The sequence below is a fragment of the Mercenaria mercenaria genome, chromosome 2, assembly GCF_021730395.1.
Source record: "Mercenaria mercenaria strain notata chromosome 2, MADL_Memer_1, whole genome shotgun sequence".
Taxonomy (NCBI): Eukaryota; Metazoa; Mollusca; class Bivalvia; order Venerida; family Veneridae; genus Mercenaria; species Mercenaria mercenaria.
The window spans coordinates 59,286,277-59,303,427 of record NC_069362.1 but is presented as its reverse complement, the minus strand read 5'-3'; the positions used below and the strand labels follow the sequence as shown (position 1 = coordinate 59,303,427).

Here is a 17,151-nt window from a genome sequence, read left to right as displayed (position 1 = left end):
GTCAACGTTACAGAAAAAACTTGCGTGACCTTCCCTAATAAACATCCAGTCTAGAGATCACGGCAGTGTGCACATGTTAGGCGAAACATAAACAAACAAAAACAGAATTAAAAAAAATCACATTTTTACACTAAAACTTGAAATGATGAATGAAATTCACCTTGTATATGATTTTTAATTTGAAATCATACATTGTTATACATCTGTTCTGTTTATTTTATTCATTTTGCACATTTATGCTGCATTTTCACATGTTAGCGAACACGTATAGTAAAATGACGATTGACATACATTTTCACAAGAGCCAATCGGAATGGTTTTGTAATCTAGAACGGCACTTCACCAGGGAAGGTCAAGCAAGTTTTTTTGTGTAACGTTGAAAAAAACTATAAACTACGCGTTGTTTTTGTAAGATAAGAAGTATTGAAGAAATGTGACCGGTACACAATGGAAGATAAATTACCACTTGTTTGATATCCATAGTACACATTTACCGAACTGTGAGCTTTAGGTATCAAATGCGCGATTGAAACGGGTTAGTATATTTTCCCCTTCATGACCATGGTTCTTATAGAATACCTAGGGGTAGGGTATAACATGTACAGAGGCATTTTCTTTCTGGTCTGACGTCAGTGAGTGTCCCTATATATTTAGAGGTAGCCGTTTTCAGCGGCGTGTTCCGTATTTTTCAGATATGTTAAAAGCGACCGTGTTGTGATTTTAATACATCTATCTATTTCTCTCGTCATATCGTATGCAATCTTCCTCGGTGGTGTAGACAGGACGGAAAATAAGGTACAGTACATTTGTAAAGAAATGTTCCTACTTTTAATATGTTATATTTAAATGCCTAACACCGCAAACATTGGATACCGCATCTGGATTTTGATTCCAATGTGATTGTTGAGCTGAACATAACTTCAGTTGATAATATCCTAATGAATCTATACTGTATTTTTCTTTATTATTAAGACTTCAATGTAACTAGGTAGAAATGTTTCTTGAATGACACTCGACCAAACTAAGATGTTTGAACTGTGAAACTGGGGAGAATGATCTTTGACCATTACGGCCATCATGCTATATTCGGTGTATATATACATGTACTTGTCCGTATTACGATACCCCACCAGCATACTCATTTTTTACAAATATTCAATGCAAACATCAGTTTTGTACAAATCTGTTCCTTTATTTTTTAAAATTATTTTGAAGGATGCGTGTACAGCGGTGGCAGTGTTACTGCAATATATCTATCTAGTAGTGTTCTTTCTAATGTTGGCGGAAGGAATCGAGATATCAGTGACCGTCCTGTATGTTTTTACCACAGCTTCTAGATTAAAGTGGCTGTTACCGGCTGCATGGTGTAAGTCTTTTCTCAAACTTATAATCCATAACCGCCTCACCGGTGTTTGTTCAGAACCTCAATTCATTTGTAGAATTCTTTATATGAGAAAGCTTTTCCGCTCGATATTCTACCCACCTGATTGGCCATGCCTGATCTAATTCCCTGTTTTCGTAATCAAAATATAGAATGTTGTCATATCACGGATGTTTAAACTTTAAACCAAACAAAGCATTGTATTTCCATTTTGATAATCTCTTAAGAGGTTATTTTCTTTCAAAAGAAATCATGTGCATGTGTGAAATATAAGTAACTAAGTAGTTAAATTGAATTGAATGAAAAGATTAAATTATGAATCTCATTTCCAGTGATCCCGGCTGTTATTGTTGGTATATCTCTAGGAGCTACACAGTTACAAGGATATGGAAATGAACAATTGTAATACTTTCTCTTTCTTATTCCGTTTTATAGAGTATATATGTTACATTTTCCTTTTTTGAACGATTGCAAACATATGCAATTCCGTGTCTTGAGGTGATTATGTAACTGTTAAAAAATAATACAAAAATAACATAGGACTTGTGTTAGTATGTTGAAGCTGAACTCTACTTTTTGCACGAATTGTAACATATGATAACCGATATTCTTTAACAAACAATTACAATTTTGAAACAGCATATGATACGCACCATGAGAAAACCAACATCCGCGCAGTCTGGTCAGGATCCATGCTGTTCGCTAACGGTTTCTCTAATTGCAATAGGCTTTGAAAGCGGACAGTATGGATTCTGGCCAGACTGTGCGGATGCACAGGCTGGTCTGGATCCATGCTGGTCGGAAATGCACTACATGGTTTTCCCATAGTGCGGCTTATATTTCACTGATACAGCCGTGTGTTACTGTTATCCTGTACTATGAGTGTATTTAATGAGCAGTTGATATTTTATTTACATTATGAATGTTTTTACCTTGTTTTTACAGTTGTTGGTTATCAGTTGAGGGAGGTCTGATCTGGGCCTTTGTTGCGCCAGCTCTTACAATTATTGTGGTTTGTATATTATATATATATAAACATGAAAATATGTCGAGTATAGCACAGCTTAAGAAATGTTCATTTAAAAGCTGGGGTTTAGTAGAACATAACACAATGCAGAATCAATTTGTCTTTGCATTTTTTCGCTGTTTTCTAGTTATTCGAGATTGTTTCTCCAGCTAAACAATATTAACATATTTTACGAAGTATAAGCATTTGAAAAACACAATATACTAAATAATCCGTTTATGAACGAATAATAGACAACTGATATGTTTAATTACTTATTCATATGATTTAATATGAATTTTCCAAAATGCTCTTTAACGACTTTCAAATTTGATGTTCTTTATTTTAAGATAAATTTGGAAAAAAATGTTAACAGTTAAAATTTGTTTTTGTTTAAGGTAAACTTTGTGCTTCTGATTCTCATTTTACGAGCTGCGTTTGGAGCTTCTACTCTGGCACAAAAATCGAAAACGGAGAAAACAAAGTAAGAGCATTTTGTGTATTTTCTTTTTATTTTCAGTGTCCTTACCGTAATAACGTAATGGCAATATGAACCGCGCCATGAGAAAACCAACATAGTGTCTTTGCGACCAGCATGGATCCAGACCAGCATGTGTATCCGCGCAGTCTGGTCAGGATCCACGCTGTTCGCTAATGGCTCCTCTAATTACAGTAGTCTTTGAAAGCGAACAGCATGGATCCTGACCAGACTTGGCGGAATGCGCAGGCTGGTCTTGATCCATGCTGGTCGCAAAGCTACTGTGTTGTTTTTCTCATGGTGCGGCTCATATCTATAATTTCAAACGTACAAATAAAATTCAACTCGTACCGAGTTCCAACTTTCTTTTTCTTCATGCAAAATATATAAAAAAGGGTGACTTGAACAATGTTGACAATTATCGGGGTATTATGTTAACTAGTATTTTCTCAAAGATATTTTCGCAAATTCTAGACACTAGAGCACGTACTTTTGTTGAAAATAATAATGTTTTAAGTGATTGCCAGTATGGATTCAGGCAGAAACGTAGTACTGTAGATTGTATATATGTATTGCAGTCATTATTAAATAGAGTTATTCGGCATGAAAAAAGGAAGTTATATTGTGCCTTTGTTGATTTCAAGAAGGCATTTGACCTAGTTTACAGAAATGGAATATGGTTTAAACTGCTAAAGTATCAATTATCATCTAAACTTATAAACATGTTGAAAACAATATATCAATCTGTTAAATCATGTGTGCGATCAAATAGCAATATGTCCAATTATTTTGACAGTTACATTGGTGTTAATCAAGGTGAGACGTTATCTCCCTTACTGTTTATATTGTTTATAAATGATATTGAAGAAAATGTCAAAGATGTTAATGCTGATCTAGTAACGCTAGATGAGATGCAGATTTTTATGCTGCTTTTTGCAGATGACACTGTGTTGTTTTCATATTCTTTAGCTGGTTTGCAGACGTTGCTTAATAAATTACATGTGTATTGTTCAAAATGGAACATTACTGTTAATACTTCTAAAACCGTAGCAATGGTTTGCAAACAAGGAAATAGACTTGAAAACTTCGATGTATATTATAACAATGTTAAACTTAATGTTGTCAATAAATTTTGTTATTTAGGTATGATGTTATCAAGCAACGGAAGGTTTTATAATGCTCAGAAAACATTATCTGGCCAGGCATTACGTGCTTTATTTACACTTAATTCTTTATTTGATGTAGTATCTATAGCTGTTTCTGAAAAATTGAAATTGTTCGATGCTATGATTTTACCAATTTTAAACTACGGTTGTGAAATATGGGGATTTCATAAAGCTCCAGATATTGAGAAAGTATATATTAAGTTTCTTAAACAAATATTACATGTTAGACAACAGACAACAAATGTTACTGTATATGCTGAACTTGGAAAAGTCCCCCTTGATATTATCAGAAAAGAGCGTATTCTTACGTACTGGAGTAAAATTGTTAATTCTCCAGATACTTTAGAGTATAAATGTTTATTAGATAGTAAATTGAAAAATGTTAGTAATTCATGGGCTTTAGATGTTAAGTCCCTACTTGATAATTTAGGTTTTGCATATTTATGGAACGAAATGGCAATTAATAAGCATCAATTAAATATTGTAATTGAAAGACTGTATTGTCAATATTATCAAGAATTTTATGCTAAGGTTGATACTATGCCAAAACTGAGAACTTATAAAATTGTAAAAGATTATATAGGCTTTGAAAAATATTTATCATGTGTCAAAACAGACGCATATCGTATAGCATTAACCAGACTAAGATGCTCTGCTCATAGACTGGCAATTGAAGAAGGCCGTTTTAGAAATGTAGAACAAGAAAACAGAAAATGTATATATTGTAACATGAATGCAATAGAAAATGAGTTTCACTTTGTACTTGTATGTCCGCATTACCGAGAAATAAGAAATGCATGTCTTCCTAAATACTATTGCCATTGGCCTACAACACAGAAATTTAAAACACTATTAACTACTCAACAATCAAGTGTTTTAAATAAATTAGCCAAGTTTATATATTTAGCAAACATAAAACGTGCAGCTTATACCGATTAATTGTACAGTTCACTGCGATTATTACATATACTGTTCATTTGTTTAAACGTAACATACAACTTTATTTTGCTTGGCCTTAACCATTTTTTGGATTAGCGATGTGCTATAAATATTTGCCCGATATATATTTGACCTCTTTTCAATTACTAGTAATCCGTAATTCATGATTCAATCTAAATTTAGCCGTATGCAGATAAGGTTGTGTGCGTACGAATTCATGTATCGTTTAAAGTTATCATTGTACAGTGTTGAAAATTATTATGTTTCATCATTCATTGTATATTGTCCATACTCTTCTCATGTTTCTTTGTCACCGCTTATGAATGAATGCATAGGCGAAGAACTGTATATATGTTCATATGCCTAATAAAACATTGAATTGAATTGAATCATTATTTACTCCTTTGATACTTAATTGTTTCGCATTTCAGAGCTGGTGTAAAGTGTTTATGTGTGCTGTTACCGCTCATGGGTTGCACGTGGGTAATTGGAATATTTTATGTAAATAAAGATATGGCGTGGATTCAGTATGTATTCGCCGTTTGCAATAGCCTTCAGGTAAGTTTTACTGCAAAAAGTGGTAATCGTGCCTTTTGTTGTATCTTTAAGAGTAAATGCAGCGATCCAAAGATTCGAAATGTTTTTATTTTTTAGTCAGGCGATTTTGTGTAGTTTCGAAAATGTTTTTATATAATTGAGTTTTGAAGGATAGTAATGTAGTTACTTTTGAATATATTTGTTTTTATACGGTATTTTACTTATAGTAAAATTTAATTAATGTCACTTTTGACACATCATTTCGGCAATTATTAGTAACCAGACATTAACACTATATGCAATTGATTCGGTGGGATACAACATGAATTGTAAAGGCCTAGAACCAGTGTGAAATATATTTTCTGTAAATGAACTGTGCTACATTTTGTATACTTGAGTTCACAATCGTTGCTTTATAGGACAATCGAGATCAGGGCTAGTAATTAGAGTTAGAGGTAACTTAGAGTCGGCGGCAATTTGATTTTATTAACGAATCTGGGAAATGAAAAATACTGATCTGATAATGTCACTTTTATTTGTCACACTGGAGTGACTACGTCAAAGGATGTTCTCGTTGTCAGAGTGCCAATTGTTATCAATCTGCTGATCAGTTTTTAGAACGTATGCTTTTAATACTAGTCCCGTAATATCTATTCTATCAAATATTTCTGATTATACCATTGCATTTTTTAGAATAAATGTTTTACATCTAGATTTAAAACCAGTAATAGCATTATATCATCAAAATACATGTAAAGTTTACTTCACACATTGAAATTTTATTTGCTTTTTTAAAACTTCAAAAACTCGTAACATTTTGACAGTAGTTAGAAAGTTTGAAAGTAGGCCTTAACACATCTCAAGTTAAATTTTAGGAGATCTTTGATTCTTTGCTATCCGGTGGGGATAGACTAAGTTATCGGGGTAGGAAATCACCTTACCTTTCCAAACGGGAAAAGATATGCTACACGTGCGCATTATGACGTCATGGTATATAAACAATCTTTAATTCATAATTTCTTTGAATTGCATTATCAACGGTAGGCAAGAAAAATAACTTAACATGACTGCCAGAGTAAGGCATATGTTTTCCCAAACCCATAGGAGCGGTCAAGCACTCGGATTTCAGTTCCATTTTTGCAAAAACCCTGATTCACAGGCAGCCATATAGGACACTTAGTTGGTGCTGGAGGTCAAAGGTTATAACCAATTTGAAGAGAGATATCAATATTCTATTACAAAGTTCCCAAGACAAGAACACTGCATACAATTTAGTAAAAAGTCCAGGCACTGAGGGTCAGGCCTCGTTCAAATATGAACGACTGGTTATCTTTTTACCTTTATCTTTTGAGAAATTTAAAAGTTTTATCAACACTAAAAATGTTTATATTACTTCTAATTACAATCTTAGAAAATTTACTACAGATGTGTTGTCTATACTACTATTATTTCTTATTTCAGGGCTTGGTCATTTTTCTGTTTCATTGTGCTTTAAACAAACAGGTAAGCACCTTATTCTACTATTTTTGATTTATGATTGGTTAAAGTTACCTCAAGGACGACCTAAAATGTTGCTTGTTTTCAGTATTACGTCATATACTTCTAATGACTTTGAATAACTTTGCATTGAATCAGCGCTCTGCTTTACTTTAATGAATCTGATGTCAAACAAAATTGCTCCGATCAGCAAGTTTCCAGTTAGTCAGCTAGTCATAACACTGGTTTAGGTAACAATTGGGTCTCTAAAAGCAACTTTATGGAGAATCTATAGATGATTACCTAACACGATATTAATTACGTCTTTAAGATACGTTTAGCAATAGAAAGGCGACGACAGAAGTATGCTAGCTCTATGCTATCGACAGTATCCAGCACTAAAAGATTTTCGATGGTAAGTGTATTCTATTCTATATATAGTCTTTTATATTGTTGATATGTTGCATTTGATTGACAAAGTGATCATTATTTGTATAAATGGTAAACTTACATTTTTGTCGAACCCGTTTGGTGCGTTCGTCTGGATTTGTTTGTCCGGACTATAACTTTGACATGAATGATGGAGCAATCTTATTTATAATTGAATATATGAATGTTAACCTCAGTAAGACGGAGTGTTATGCGCAAACCTAGAAGCATTGTTAACGTGTACTATTGGTGTAACATTAAAATAATTACAATATCTTATTCACTAGCCCAGGGCATCAACAACATCATCCGTTTCTGATCGGATGGACATGAGTCAAAGTATTTCCAGGGATGATGGTATGTTCATGACTTATTTCAGTTCACCCCTTATCGTAAATAGAACGTTTTAACAAAGAGATTCAGTGACATTAAGCAGTTACACATTTTTTTTAAAAAAGAGAGGAAAAACGAAACAAAACGTTTTGTCTGAAAAACATATGAATAGTGATTTACTCTGTTAAAACATTTCCACCTCACCCCATGTCCAGGGAGATAGTGGATTTATAGATCTACCTCACCCCATGTCCAGGGAGATAGTGGATTTATAGATCTACCTCACCCCATGCCCAGGGAGGTAGTGGATATATAGATCTACTTGGAGAATTTAGATATGGACACAATCAAAATGGCAAATTAAAATGTATTCATGTATGAATTGTAATACTTAATCATTATCTTATCTATTAAAATATGTTTCATATTCAGACGTTAATCGGGTGGCAAAGTAACACATTTATTCTTTCTTAAGCGAATTGGTCAATACTTTAGCTCGTTTAATAAAACTTATTTACCAGGTTTACAATAAAAATCTTGTTTACACTTCCAGCTGATACAAATATATCACTATTTCACTATTTCAGCGTCATTTAAAAACAAGAATAGTTTTGAGAGAAGCAACTCTGAACGTAACACTTATGAAATGGTATGTTGTTCCTTATTGTACCCCACGACAACAAAGTTGTAAGGGGGAATACTGGTTTCAGGTTGTTGGTCTGTCTGTCAACACGACAACAAAGTTGTAAGGGGGTATACTGGTTTCAGGTTGTCTGTCTGTCTGTCTGTCTGTCCGTCCGTTCGTTTGTCCGTCTGTCTGCCTGTCCGTAGACACAATCTTGCGCGCACTATCTCTCCTCATCCCCTTGACACAATTTAATGAAACTTCACACAAGTGATCAGTAACAACAGTAGTTGTGCATGGGGCATGTAAGGTTCTTTCAGAGAAAAAAATTGCAGAGTTACGGGACTTTGTTTTTTGTTACTATACTATATGCATAGACACAATCTTGTGCGCACCATCTCTCCTCATCCCCTTGACACAATTTAATGAAACTTCACACAAGTGATCAGTAACAACAATAGCTGTGCATGGGGCATGTTAGGTTCTTTCAGATAAAAAATTAGTAGAGTTACGGGACTTTTTTTTTGTTACTATACTATATACATAGACACAATCTTCTGCGCACCATCTCACCTCATCCCCTTGACACAATTTAATGAAACTTCACACAAGTGATCAGTAACAAAGTAGTTGTGCATGGGGCATGTTAGGTTCTTTCAACAACAAAAATTGCAGAGTTATGGAACTTTGTTTCTTGTTATAATACTATGTACATACAGTCTGCATATGCAATCTTGTGCGCGCCTAATCTTCCGACCCTTACAATTTAATGAAACTTCACGCAAGTGATCAGTACCAACCCTAGTTGTGCATGGTGCATGTTACTTTCTTTTAGATAAATATTCTGCATAGTTATGGGACATTGCTTTTTGTTACTATACTGTATACATACAGTCTATATACATACAGTCCACATAATTATGCAATCTTGTGTGCGTCAGATTGCAATGTACTGTGTCAGTGCATGCGGGGGGTTTGGGGGGGGGGGGTACATTCATCACCTTTAGTGATAGCTCTAGTTTATTTTTTTATTGAGCATCATAGTTTACTACATTTGGTTTTAATAACTCACATTGAAAGCTGAGCATTGATAGTGAACATGAAAATAATCATGTGACAACTTCAGAATTTAGTACAGTTTTTCGAAGTAAATCAGAGAAGTTTTAAGATATTCCAACATTTTATTATGTCGGCAATTCAAAATAAAGATTTAGAAAGTTATAAGTCTAATTGTATCATTTAATATTGCTGAAAATCCATCCAGATCCTTCTTCACTGCAGTACTTCCTGAGTCTTTGTACAAATACATTGGTCATTTTTGCACTTCTAGACAAGATCTGCAAACTGAATACTTATTCAATACATAAGCATTCCTAAGACAACAGTTTGTAAGTGAAACTATTTTCTTTTTCAATTCTGAGGACGTTGTTATTTGATAATACTTTTCCAATCTAAATTTATTTCAGATATCAAGTAGAAGCCAAGATTCGTCTCTATTGCAGAAGCGCTTATGATACAAATAATGCACTGGCTGAAACTGAATTTGTTTCTGCTGCCAGGATTATCTTGTATTCGTCTGGAACACAACTATAAAGCTGATTTACTGACTTGTATTTTATTAAAGTATTGTGAAAGAAATACTGAAACAAAAGCAGTGAAAGGCTGATGACTGAGGGTTTCCTAAGTAGAGTGATAAATTTTTGATTGTTTAAAGTTTATTTAGGTAATAGAAGCCGAATACTGTAATATAATCTAAATTCATGGAACAACTGTTTAATTGCTAAGCAGAGTCATAAAATGCTCGTGAATGACTCGCAATACAGTTAGTCTATCAATGAGGTCGAATTTGTTTTCTATTTTAAAGTCTAATTTTATTCATGTCTATTGATTGCAAATATAAATAATAAAGAACGCATAAAACCTAAAACCCTTATGCGAAGTCCAGTCGGCATAAAAAAAAGACTCAGTCTTTATAATTCTTCGCCATGCGTATTGCTCTAATATACTGCTATAGAATCCTGTAGTGTATTTTCCCACAACTACAAGTGAATGTTCTAATATTTTCATAGATGATTCATGACATAGCGTATATTTACAACGTTCTCTTCTCACATAACCACCTAAATCATTCCCCAAATTAGTCCTTCATTATCTACCTGAAAGTTCTGGAACAATTTATCACAGATAACATAAAGTCAAACCCTTATATACCAGATTCAAAATACTGAAAGCTAATCCTAGCATTAGCACTATCAGCTAGGTAGCCAAGGTTCTATGCATTTACTGAGCTCTAACTCTTGGAATACAAAATGGCCGTAGCTGACTCTAGAATTTTTCAGGTAGCAAGGTACACTTCGGTTCGAACATTTTGGGCACGGACAGGGTTACCTGTAGCGAGTCGTAATATTGCACTTCCCTAAAGAGCTGGAGCAGGGTGGCCATTTTATAATTTGCCTGCATGTTTTGTGCTTTCAATCAATGACAAAATCAGTACTCTCATACAAGAATAAAGAAACTTATCAAAACAAATGTTGTACCCCACCCATTGAAAATAACACGCAAAAATCACAAAATTAGCACTTTTCAGATAGCCTGCCACGATCACGCTGCAAGAATTAAGTCCAATTCTTTTGCAATCAATTCAATAGGCCCTACTGAACTACAGGATATGAATGGAATGGGGGCCCATCCAGCTCGTTTATTCACAAAACTTCAAAAATGTACCTGAGTGTCAATCAAAAAGCATGAAACTCTTCAATGTTTTGATTTTCCCTCACCGGAAATGACACATTAATCCATACAAAGCTAGCAGCTGTTAGTTTTACAACTGAATTCAGAATTTTACATGTATCGGCTGTTTAAAGTTTCTAAAGAATTAACAATCATTGTTTCTCACTGTAATTTACAGACATCCAAAATCACCATATTCTAATTAGTAAAAATATTGACGGGGGCCAAAATTCGAAGTGTACCCTGCTACCTTAAGACTTTTTTTGAGGTTCTTGTTCATACCTATACCACTGTATTCTGGTAAAAGAATATGTTATGAATAAAATAAAACTGACAGAAAACAATAAATCTTACTAATTTGTTGTGTATTTCATCTTATTTAAGTATACTGCAAATCAAGGGAAGTAACACAAATGTGAGTTAAAAATAATTCAGACACAGCTCCATTTCTTGAAATAAAAATGACTGACAACGAATAAATGGCCAAAATCATTTTCTGTTTGTAAGCTGTTATACATCAGCCTTACAAAAATACCAGTTATTTATTAGAAACCTATATCAGAATGAAAAATGACTCTACAATGTTTGTTCAACATAGCCGACTCTTCGGAAAGAGACATACCCTCTTAAAATGCTTTTATATACAAATATATTAGTAAGATCAAAATGACTTTGTATTACAAGTGTAAACAAAAGCCTTATTGCTCAATATAAATAATCTATATAAGTACAAACAATAAAAAAAGCAGAGAATTCAACCCCATTCTTTCACAGTAAAAAAAGTCTTTAGATCAAGGGAGGCAAATCTTTAAACCATGCTGAACTGAGATTTCCACCTGCAGAGACTATTACAAAAACCCACAAAAACACTAATTAATGAGCTCTATTTAAATATGACACTTTGTCCAGCTGATAAGCCCACACTTCATGATAACAACACATTTCTGTCCATTTCTTAATAGCTTTTGTTGAGTGCACAGTGAATTATGAAGGAATATCCTAAAAAATCTAGAAAAAGTTGTAACAGGAGTAAAAGAGCTAGACAAAACTGGTTTAAAAAGGGCCATAATGGCAATGTTAGCAGACAGTTTGTTAGTGAGACACCAAATGCTTCAAGTGCTGATGCTGAAACTCAGATTTCCATGGCCTAGACTCACAAGTGAAGACTGTTACAAGGCTGGAAAAGTCTGTAGCTGCTGATGTGCTCAATGCCGCCAGCTGTACAACACCTGGTATCCTACCATACAAACTCAGGCCTGCACAAGACAGCAATCAAACTGCAAACAAGAGAGAAGAAGGAATAAATGAAGCACAGGATTCAAATGAAAACATAATCGTCAACATAAAAAAACTTAAAAGTGCTTTCGAACTGGTATCTAAACATGTCTGTGAAAAGCCAAATATAATGACGTCTGTTGCAGACAGAAAAGGATTTCTTTGGAGGTAAAATGCCAGAATTGTGACTTTGCTACCGGACATATACCTCTGTTTGACTCCATAAAAACAAAACAGGGCCAAGAATATGGCACGATCAATAACACAGTACTCATGCCAGTGATGACGTCAAAACTTGGAATTACTGACATACAGCTTGTGCTCTCCTGCTTGAACATCCGTGCTCCAAACAAGCGTGGAATGCAAAGAAAACTCAACAATGTCTCTGATCAAGTACAGTCACTTAACAAAGAACAACTGGTAAGAAACCAGAGGTATGTTAAAAAGGTACAGTACCTGGCACAGTCATCAGGCGGAACCTACATTGAATATGATGTTTCGTACACCAGTCGTTCGAAAGCTGGCGAGACGACAGCGACACAGTGCTTTGCTCCTGTAATAGAAAAAACAACAGTTAAACACTTACCAGTTGACATCCAAATTGCAAATAAACTGTGCTCATTGAGGAACTGCTCCCACAATAACAAAAAATGCCGAAAGAACTATGCAACTGACAAATCTATAAATCAAGCAGAGACAATACTTTTGAAGGAATCAATAAAAGGCATATCCGACAACAAAATTTTAAGTGTACAAACAATTACAACAGACGGAAGTTTCCAACTTGCTAAAGCGGTACGTGATATCAATGCCAAAACCTCAGCTAAGATTCTTCACTACAAGTGCTTTGTGCATAATATGCGCAACTTACACAAACACTTGAAAGCTGTCAAATTAAAGTCAACTACTAGGAAAGATAAAACTGTGTATACCCAGCAAGTGGCTACAAGTCTGCGCTCTAGAATTCGGGCTGAGCTGAGGAACATCAAGCTTGCTTGTAGAAATATGGACCAATATGTGCACCAGGCTCAAAAGTGTATGACAAACATTATTCGTTGTAGTACCAATGACCATTCCATGTGCAGAAGTGCTTCAATGATCTGTACAGCTCATCTGAAAAAAGTACATATTCATAAACATATGCGCTATTTACCAGAACAAAAGTACATGCAACTGTCACAGTCAGTGAAGAACTCTTTACAGAAAGTAATTGATAAATACTTTGGAAAACAACAGCTTAAGGACACTTGTAGATTTTTTTCAACTAATGCATGCGAGTCATTACATGGTCGCCTATTTCAGTACGCCCCTAAGAACACAGTCTGGAGTAGAAAGTTCCCAGGTCTGTGTCACTCGGTAACGCTTGGAGCGAGCATAGGCCGGGGAATGTCGCTACTTGAGATGACACGATATATGGGCATAGCGGTGAATTACGACGATCCTTTTTACAAGTACATACAATCAGTGGATAAGACTGCACACTACCACGCCAGACGCAGACGCACATACAAGTACAAAAGTACAAGGTACCTTAATCGAAAGAAAAAGGCATACCGGTCTGTGCTTTCTGCCTCTGTGTATGGTAGTGAAACAGTTGCAAGTATAGATCATGCATATGGTGTAAATCTAAATTTGTAAAACAGGTAAACAGTTAAATTTAAAAGCAAATCATGCAAAATAACAGAACTGAAACTGGGTACCTTACAGTAGACAGCTGGGAAAAGCAAAATGGCCATAGCAAGCACCATCATTTTTACAAACACTTCTATTGTTATTAATGGCTTGGGGTTCATAGGACAAATGAGCTATATTTACACATTACTTGTTATGGCACAAGTGCGAAACATGCATATCAGGGCTAAGCTGTATATTGTTTTGCAAAAAATATGCTAAACGATGCACTCTGCATTTTATTCGTTTGCCCTCGTAAGTGAAACGGATTTCTCCGTAGCCGCTAGCATTGCAACTTCCGGTCCAGATAATACAATTATCTTGAACCGACTGTGTCTTTTTTATAATTTTTTCTTGTAAACGCACTCTTTCGTTTACATCAATATGCAATCTGAAAAATGCTACTGCCATTTTGCTTAAAAATTCAGCTTAAAAAGCAGGAATATGCAAAACAAGAACAGAAATGTGTGAAATCATGAAGGTTTGCCATTAACGCATACGAGAAATCTGTTTCAGTCTTTTAAAACTCTAATTTTAATGAAAAAGGAGCCAAACTAAAACAATTTTGCCGAAATGCAATTAAAAACTCAAAGGAAATAGTGTAAGATGCATACCGAACATATTCGGTATGTTTTCAACTGAGCTACATTTTTCGCCATTTCCAGGCAGAATTACCTCCCTTTGTTTACATGCAAATTCCTCTTAAAATACACAGTACTCAATAATAAATGAGCCATAATTTTGATCAGCATTGGCGTATGAATGTGTTTTGCGATAGAAAAGTGAGTTTAGCACAAATGCAAAATCCATCAAATTTCCTTAAGGTAGCAAGGTACACTTCGGTTCGAACATTTTGGGCACGGACAGGGTTACCTGTAGCGAGTCGTAATATTGCACTTCCCTAAAGAGCTGGAGCAGGGTGGCCATTTTATAATTTGCCTGCATGTTTTGTGCTTTCAATCAATGACAAAATCAGTACTCTCATACAAGAATAAAGAAACTTATCAAAACAAACGTTGTACCCCACCCATTGAAAATAACACGCAAAAATCACAAAATTAGCACTTTTCAGACAGCCTGCCACGACCACGCTGCAAGAATTAAGTCCAATTCTTTTGCATTTATCAATTCAATAGGCCCTACTGAACTACAGGATATGAATGGAATGTTTTGATTTTCCCTCACCGGAAATGACACATTAATCCATACAAAGCTAGCAGCTGTTAGTTTTACAACTGAATTCAGAATTTTACATGTATCGGCTGTTTAAAGTTTCTAAAGAATTAACAAACATTATTTCTCACTGTAATTTACAGACATCCAAAATCACCATATTCTAATTAGTAAAAATATTGACGGAGGCCAAAATTCGAAGTGTACCCTGCTACCTTAAAGAATTAGCAGAGATGCTCTGCATTGAAATGCTCTACGGGAATTGAAATGAAATTATGAAATTACACCACTATTCACAAATAATGAAAAGAGTGCAACAACCATCACACTCGATGGTCCCTAGGACCGGCTTAAGATGTACACTTTTATTCAGACATACTGAATGACTCCATGATCTAATAGGACCAGAGAATATATAACCAATTTCAGAATATTATTCATCTTAGGTTAGGGATAAAGCAACAGAAGAATCGCACAAACACAATTTAGGTCACAAAGCTATTTTTCCAGCTTTAATGGAGGAAATAGTACTCCAGTGGTATAGTGATATATTAATCTTATTATTATCTCAAAGAACTGCAATTATTCAGCTTGGCTTTATTTGTTACAAGAAATTTGATTGATCAAAAGAGATCATGCCACAAGAGTTCAAACTATGGTAAAGGCTGATGCCACTCGTAAACAAACTTAACAATTTTTCTAACGCTACCAGTAGCCTTTTCGCTATAATTTTATAACTACCGAAGATAATTCCGTAAAAGTTTCAGTACAGTTAAAGGAATATCAAGCATTGTTTGATGAAAAACTTACAATAAACATTTCCGTAGTTTGAAGATCTTATATTTTATAGCCCCGATGATTTACAAAGTCGCAAAATTTATCCAATAAATACAGTTAGTATTGACATGAGAGTCAACGTTCCCAATCTTGAAAAATTCCATTTGATTTCTTAGTCGATTTAATAAATATGTAAATTGTTATCATCATCTTTAGACAATGTAAATGTAAAATTTTCAACCACATGACGCGTGATATTCTGACGCATGAAATGATACAACAAGCCGCCTGACGTGTATTACACAATTAACTAAATTTAGTACGTGTCCTAACATTATCAACTTTAAAGCTTGTTTAAAGCTCGACTTTGCATAATTGAATATTTAAAAATATCCAGTGTTTCAGTCACGCACTATTAGGATTAATTTAACTTTAATACTTGGTATGGCCACCATTGCTTCATCAGAACGCTCTGCATCTGCTGCTCATGGACAAGACGTAATTTCGACAAATGACCTGAGAAACACGGTTCCACCACTCCAAGACAAACTGTTTCAGTTACCTCTGATTATGTGGAGCAGTTTTTCTGACAACCTTACCGACTACATCTCAGATATGCTCAATCGGATTTAGGTCCGGTGAGAGAATGGCATTGGCAGAACATTTACCCTGTTTGCAGCTAGAACAGCCGCAGTGCGACGTGCGTTGTGGCAAGGTGCCCCATCCTGCATCAATCGCATGCCCCTATTATTCCGTAGATGGGGAATACAAACGGGAAGCAAAATCTCATTTATGTACCTGTCAGCATTTGAATTATCGCGAATTCTGAGAGCAACAATTTTTGTGTTCATTCATATCCACGAAAACCCACCAAATGGTTTCTTTCTTTTTGATTACACAGATATCTCTGAATCGTTCATTTCTCATTCTGTAAATTCGTACACGACCATTCTTGCACCCTGAAAGAGTACAAAATATACAAATTTCTGAAAACGGCCTAAGGTAGATTTTAGATTTAAAAAATTCCCATCAAAACGAAATAATTATTACAGGCAAAAAATAAGTAAATGAACACTTACAGCATTGTAACTCGCACCACCTCAAATTAGAACAATCGAGCTTGCTCTTTCCTGGATTGATATTTTCGCCATTTTA

The 17,151-nt window shown here is 34.8% G+C and overlaps 1 protein-coding gene across 4 annotated transcripts in view; it reads left to right on the top strand.

Moving 5' to 3' along the window:
• The window catches only part of LOC123543802 (sushi, von Willebrand factor type A, EGF and pentraxin domain-containing protein 1-like), an 83,940-nt gene extending 72,529 nt beyond the window's left edge, over positions 1-11,411 (top strand). For all 4 annotated transcript variants that reach the window (XM_053536694.1, XM_053536695.1, XM_053536693.1 and 1 more), the window contains 11 exons: positions 693-795; positions 1,216-1,366; positions 1,714-1,783; positions 2,327-2,393; positions 2,786-2,871; positions 5,402-5,528; positions 6,969-7,010; positions 7,315-7,398; positions 7,700-7,769; positions 8,333-8,394; positions 9,837-11,411. In XM_053536694.1, coding sequence (XP_053392669.1) covers positions 693-795; positions 1,216-1,366; positions 1,714-1,783; positions 2,327-2,393; positions 2,786-2,871; positions 5,402-5,528; positions 6,969-7,010; positions 7,315-7,398; positions 7,700-7,769; positions 8,333-8,394; positions 9,837-9,884 — 910 coding nt within the window. In that variant the 3' untranslated portion in view covers positions 9,885-11,411. The remainder of the gene's footprint in view (positions 1-692; positions 796-1,215; positions 1,367-1,713; positions 1,784-2,326; positions 2,394-2,785; positions 2,872-5,401; positions 5,529-6,968; positions 7,011-7,314; positions 7,399-7,699; positions 7,770-8,332; positions 8,395-9,836) is intronic.
• Positions 11,412-17,151: the final 5,740 nt, after the last annotated feature.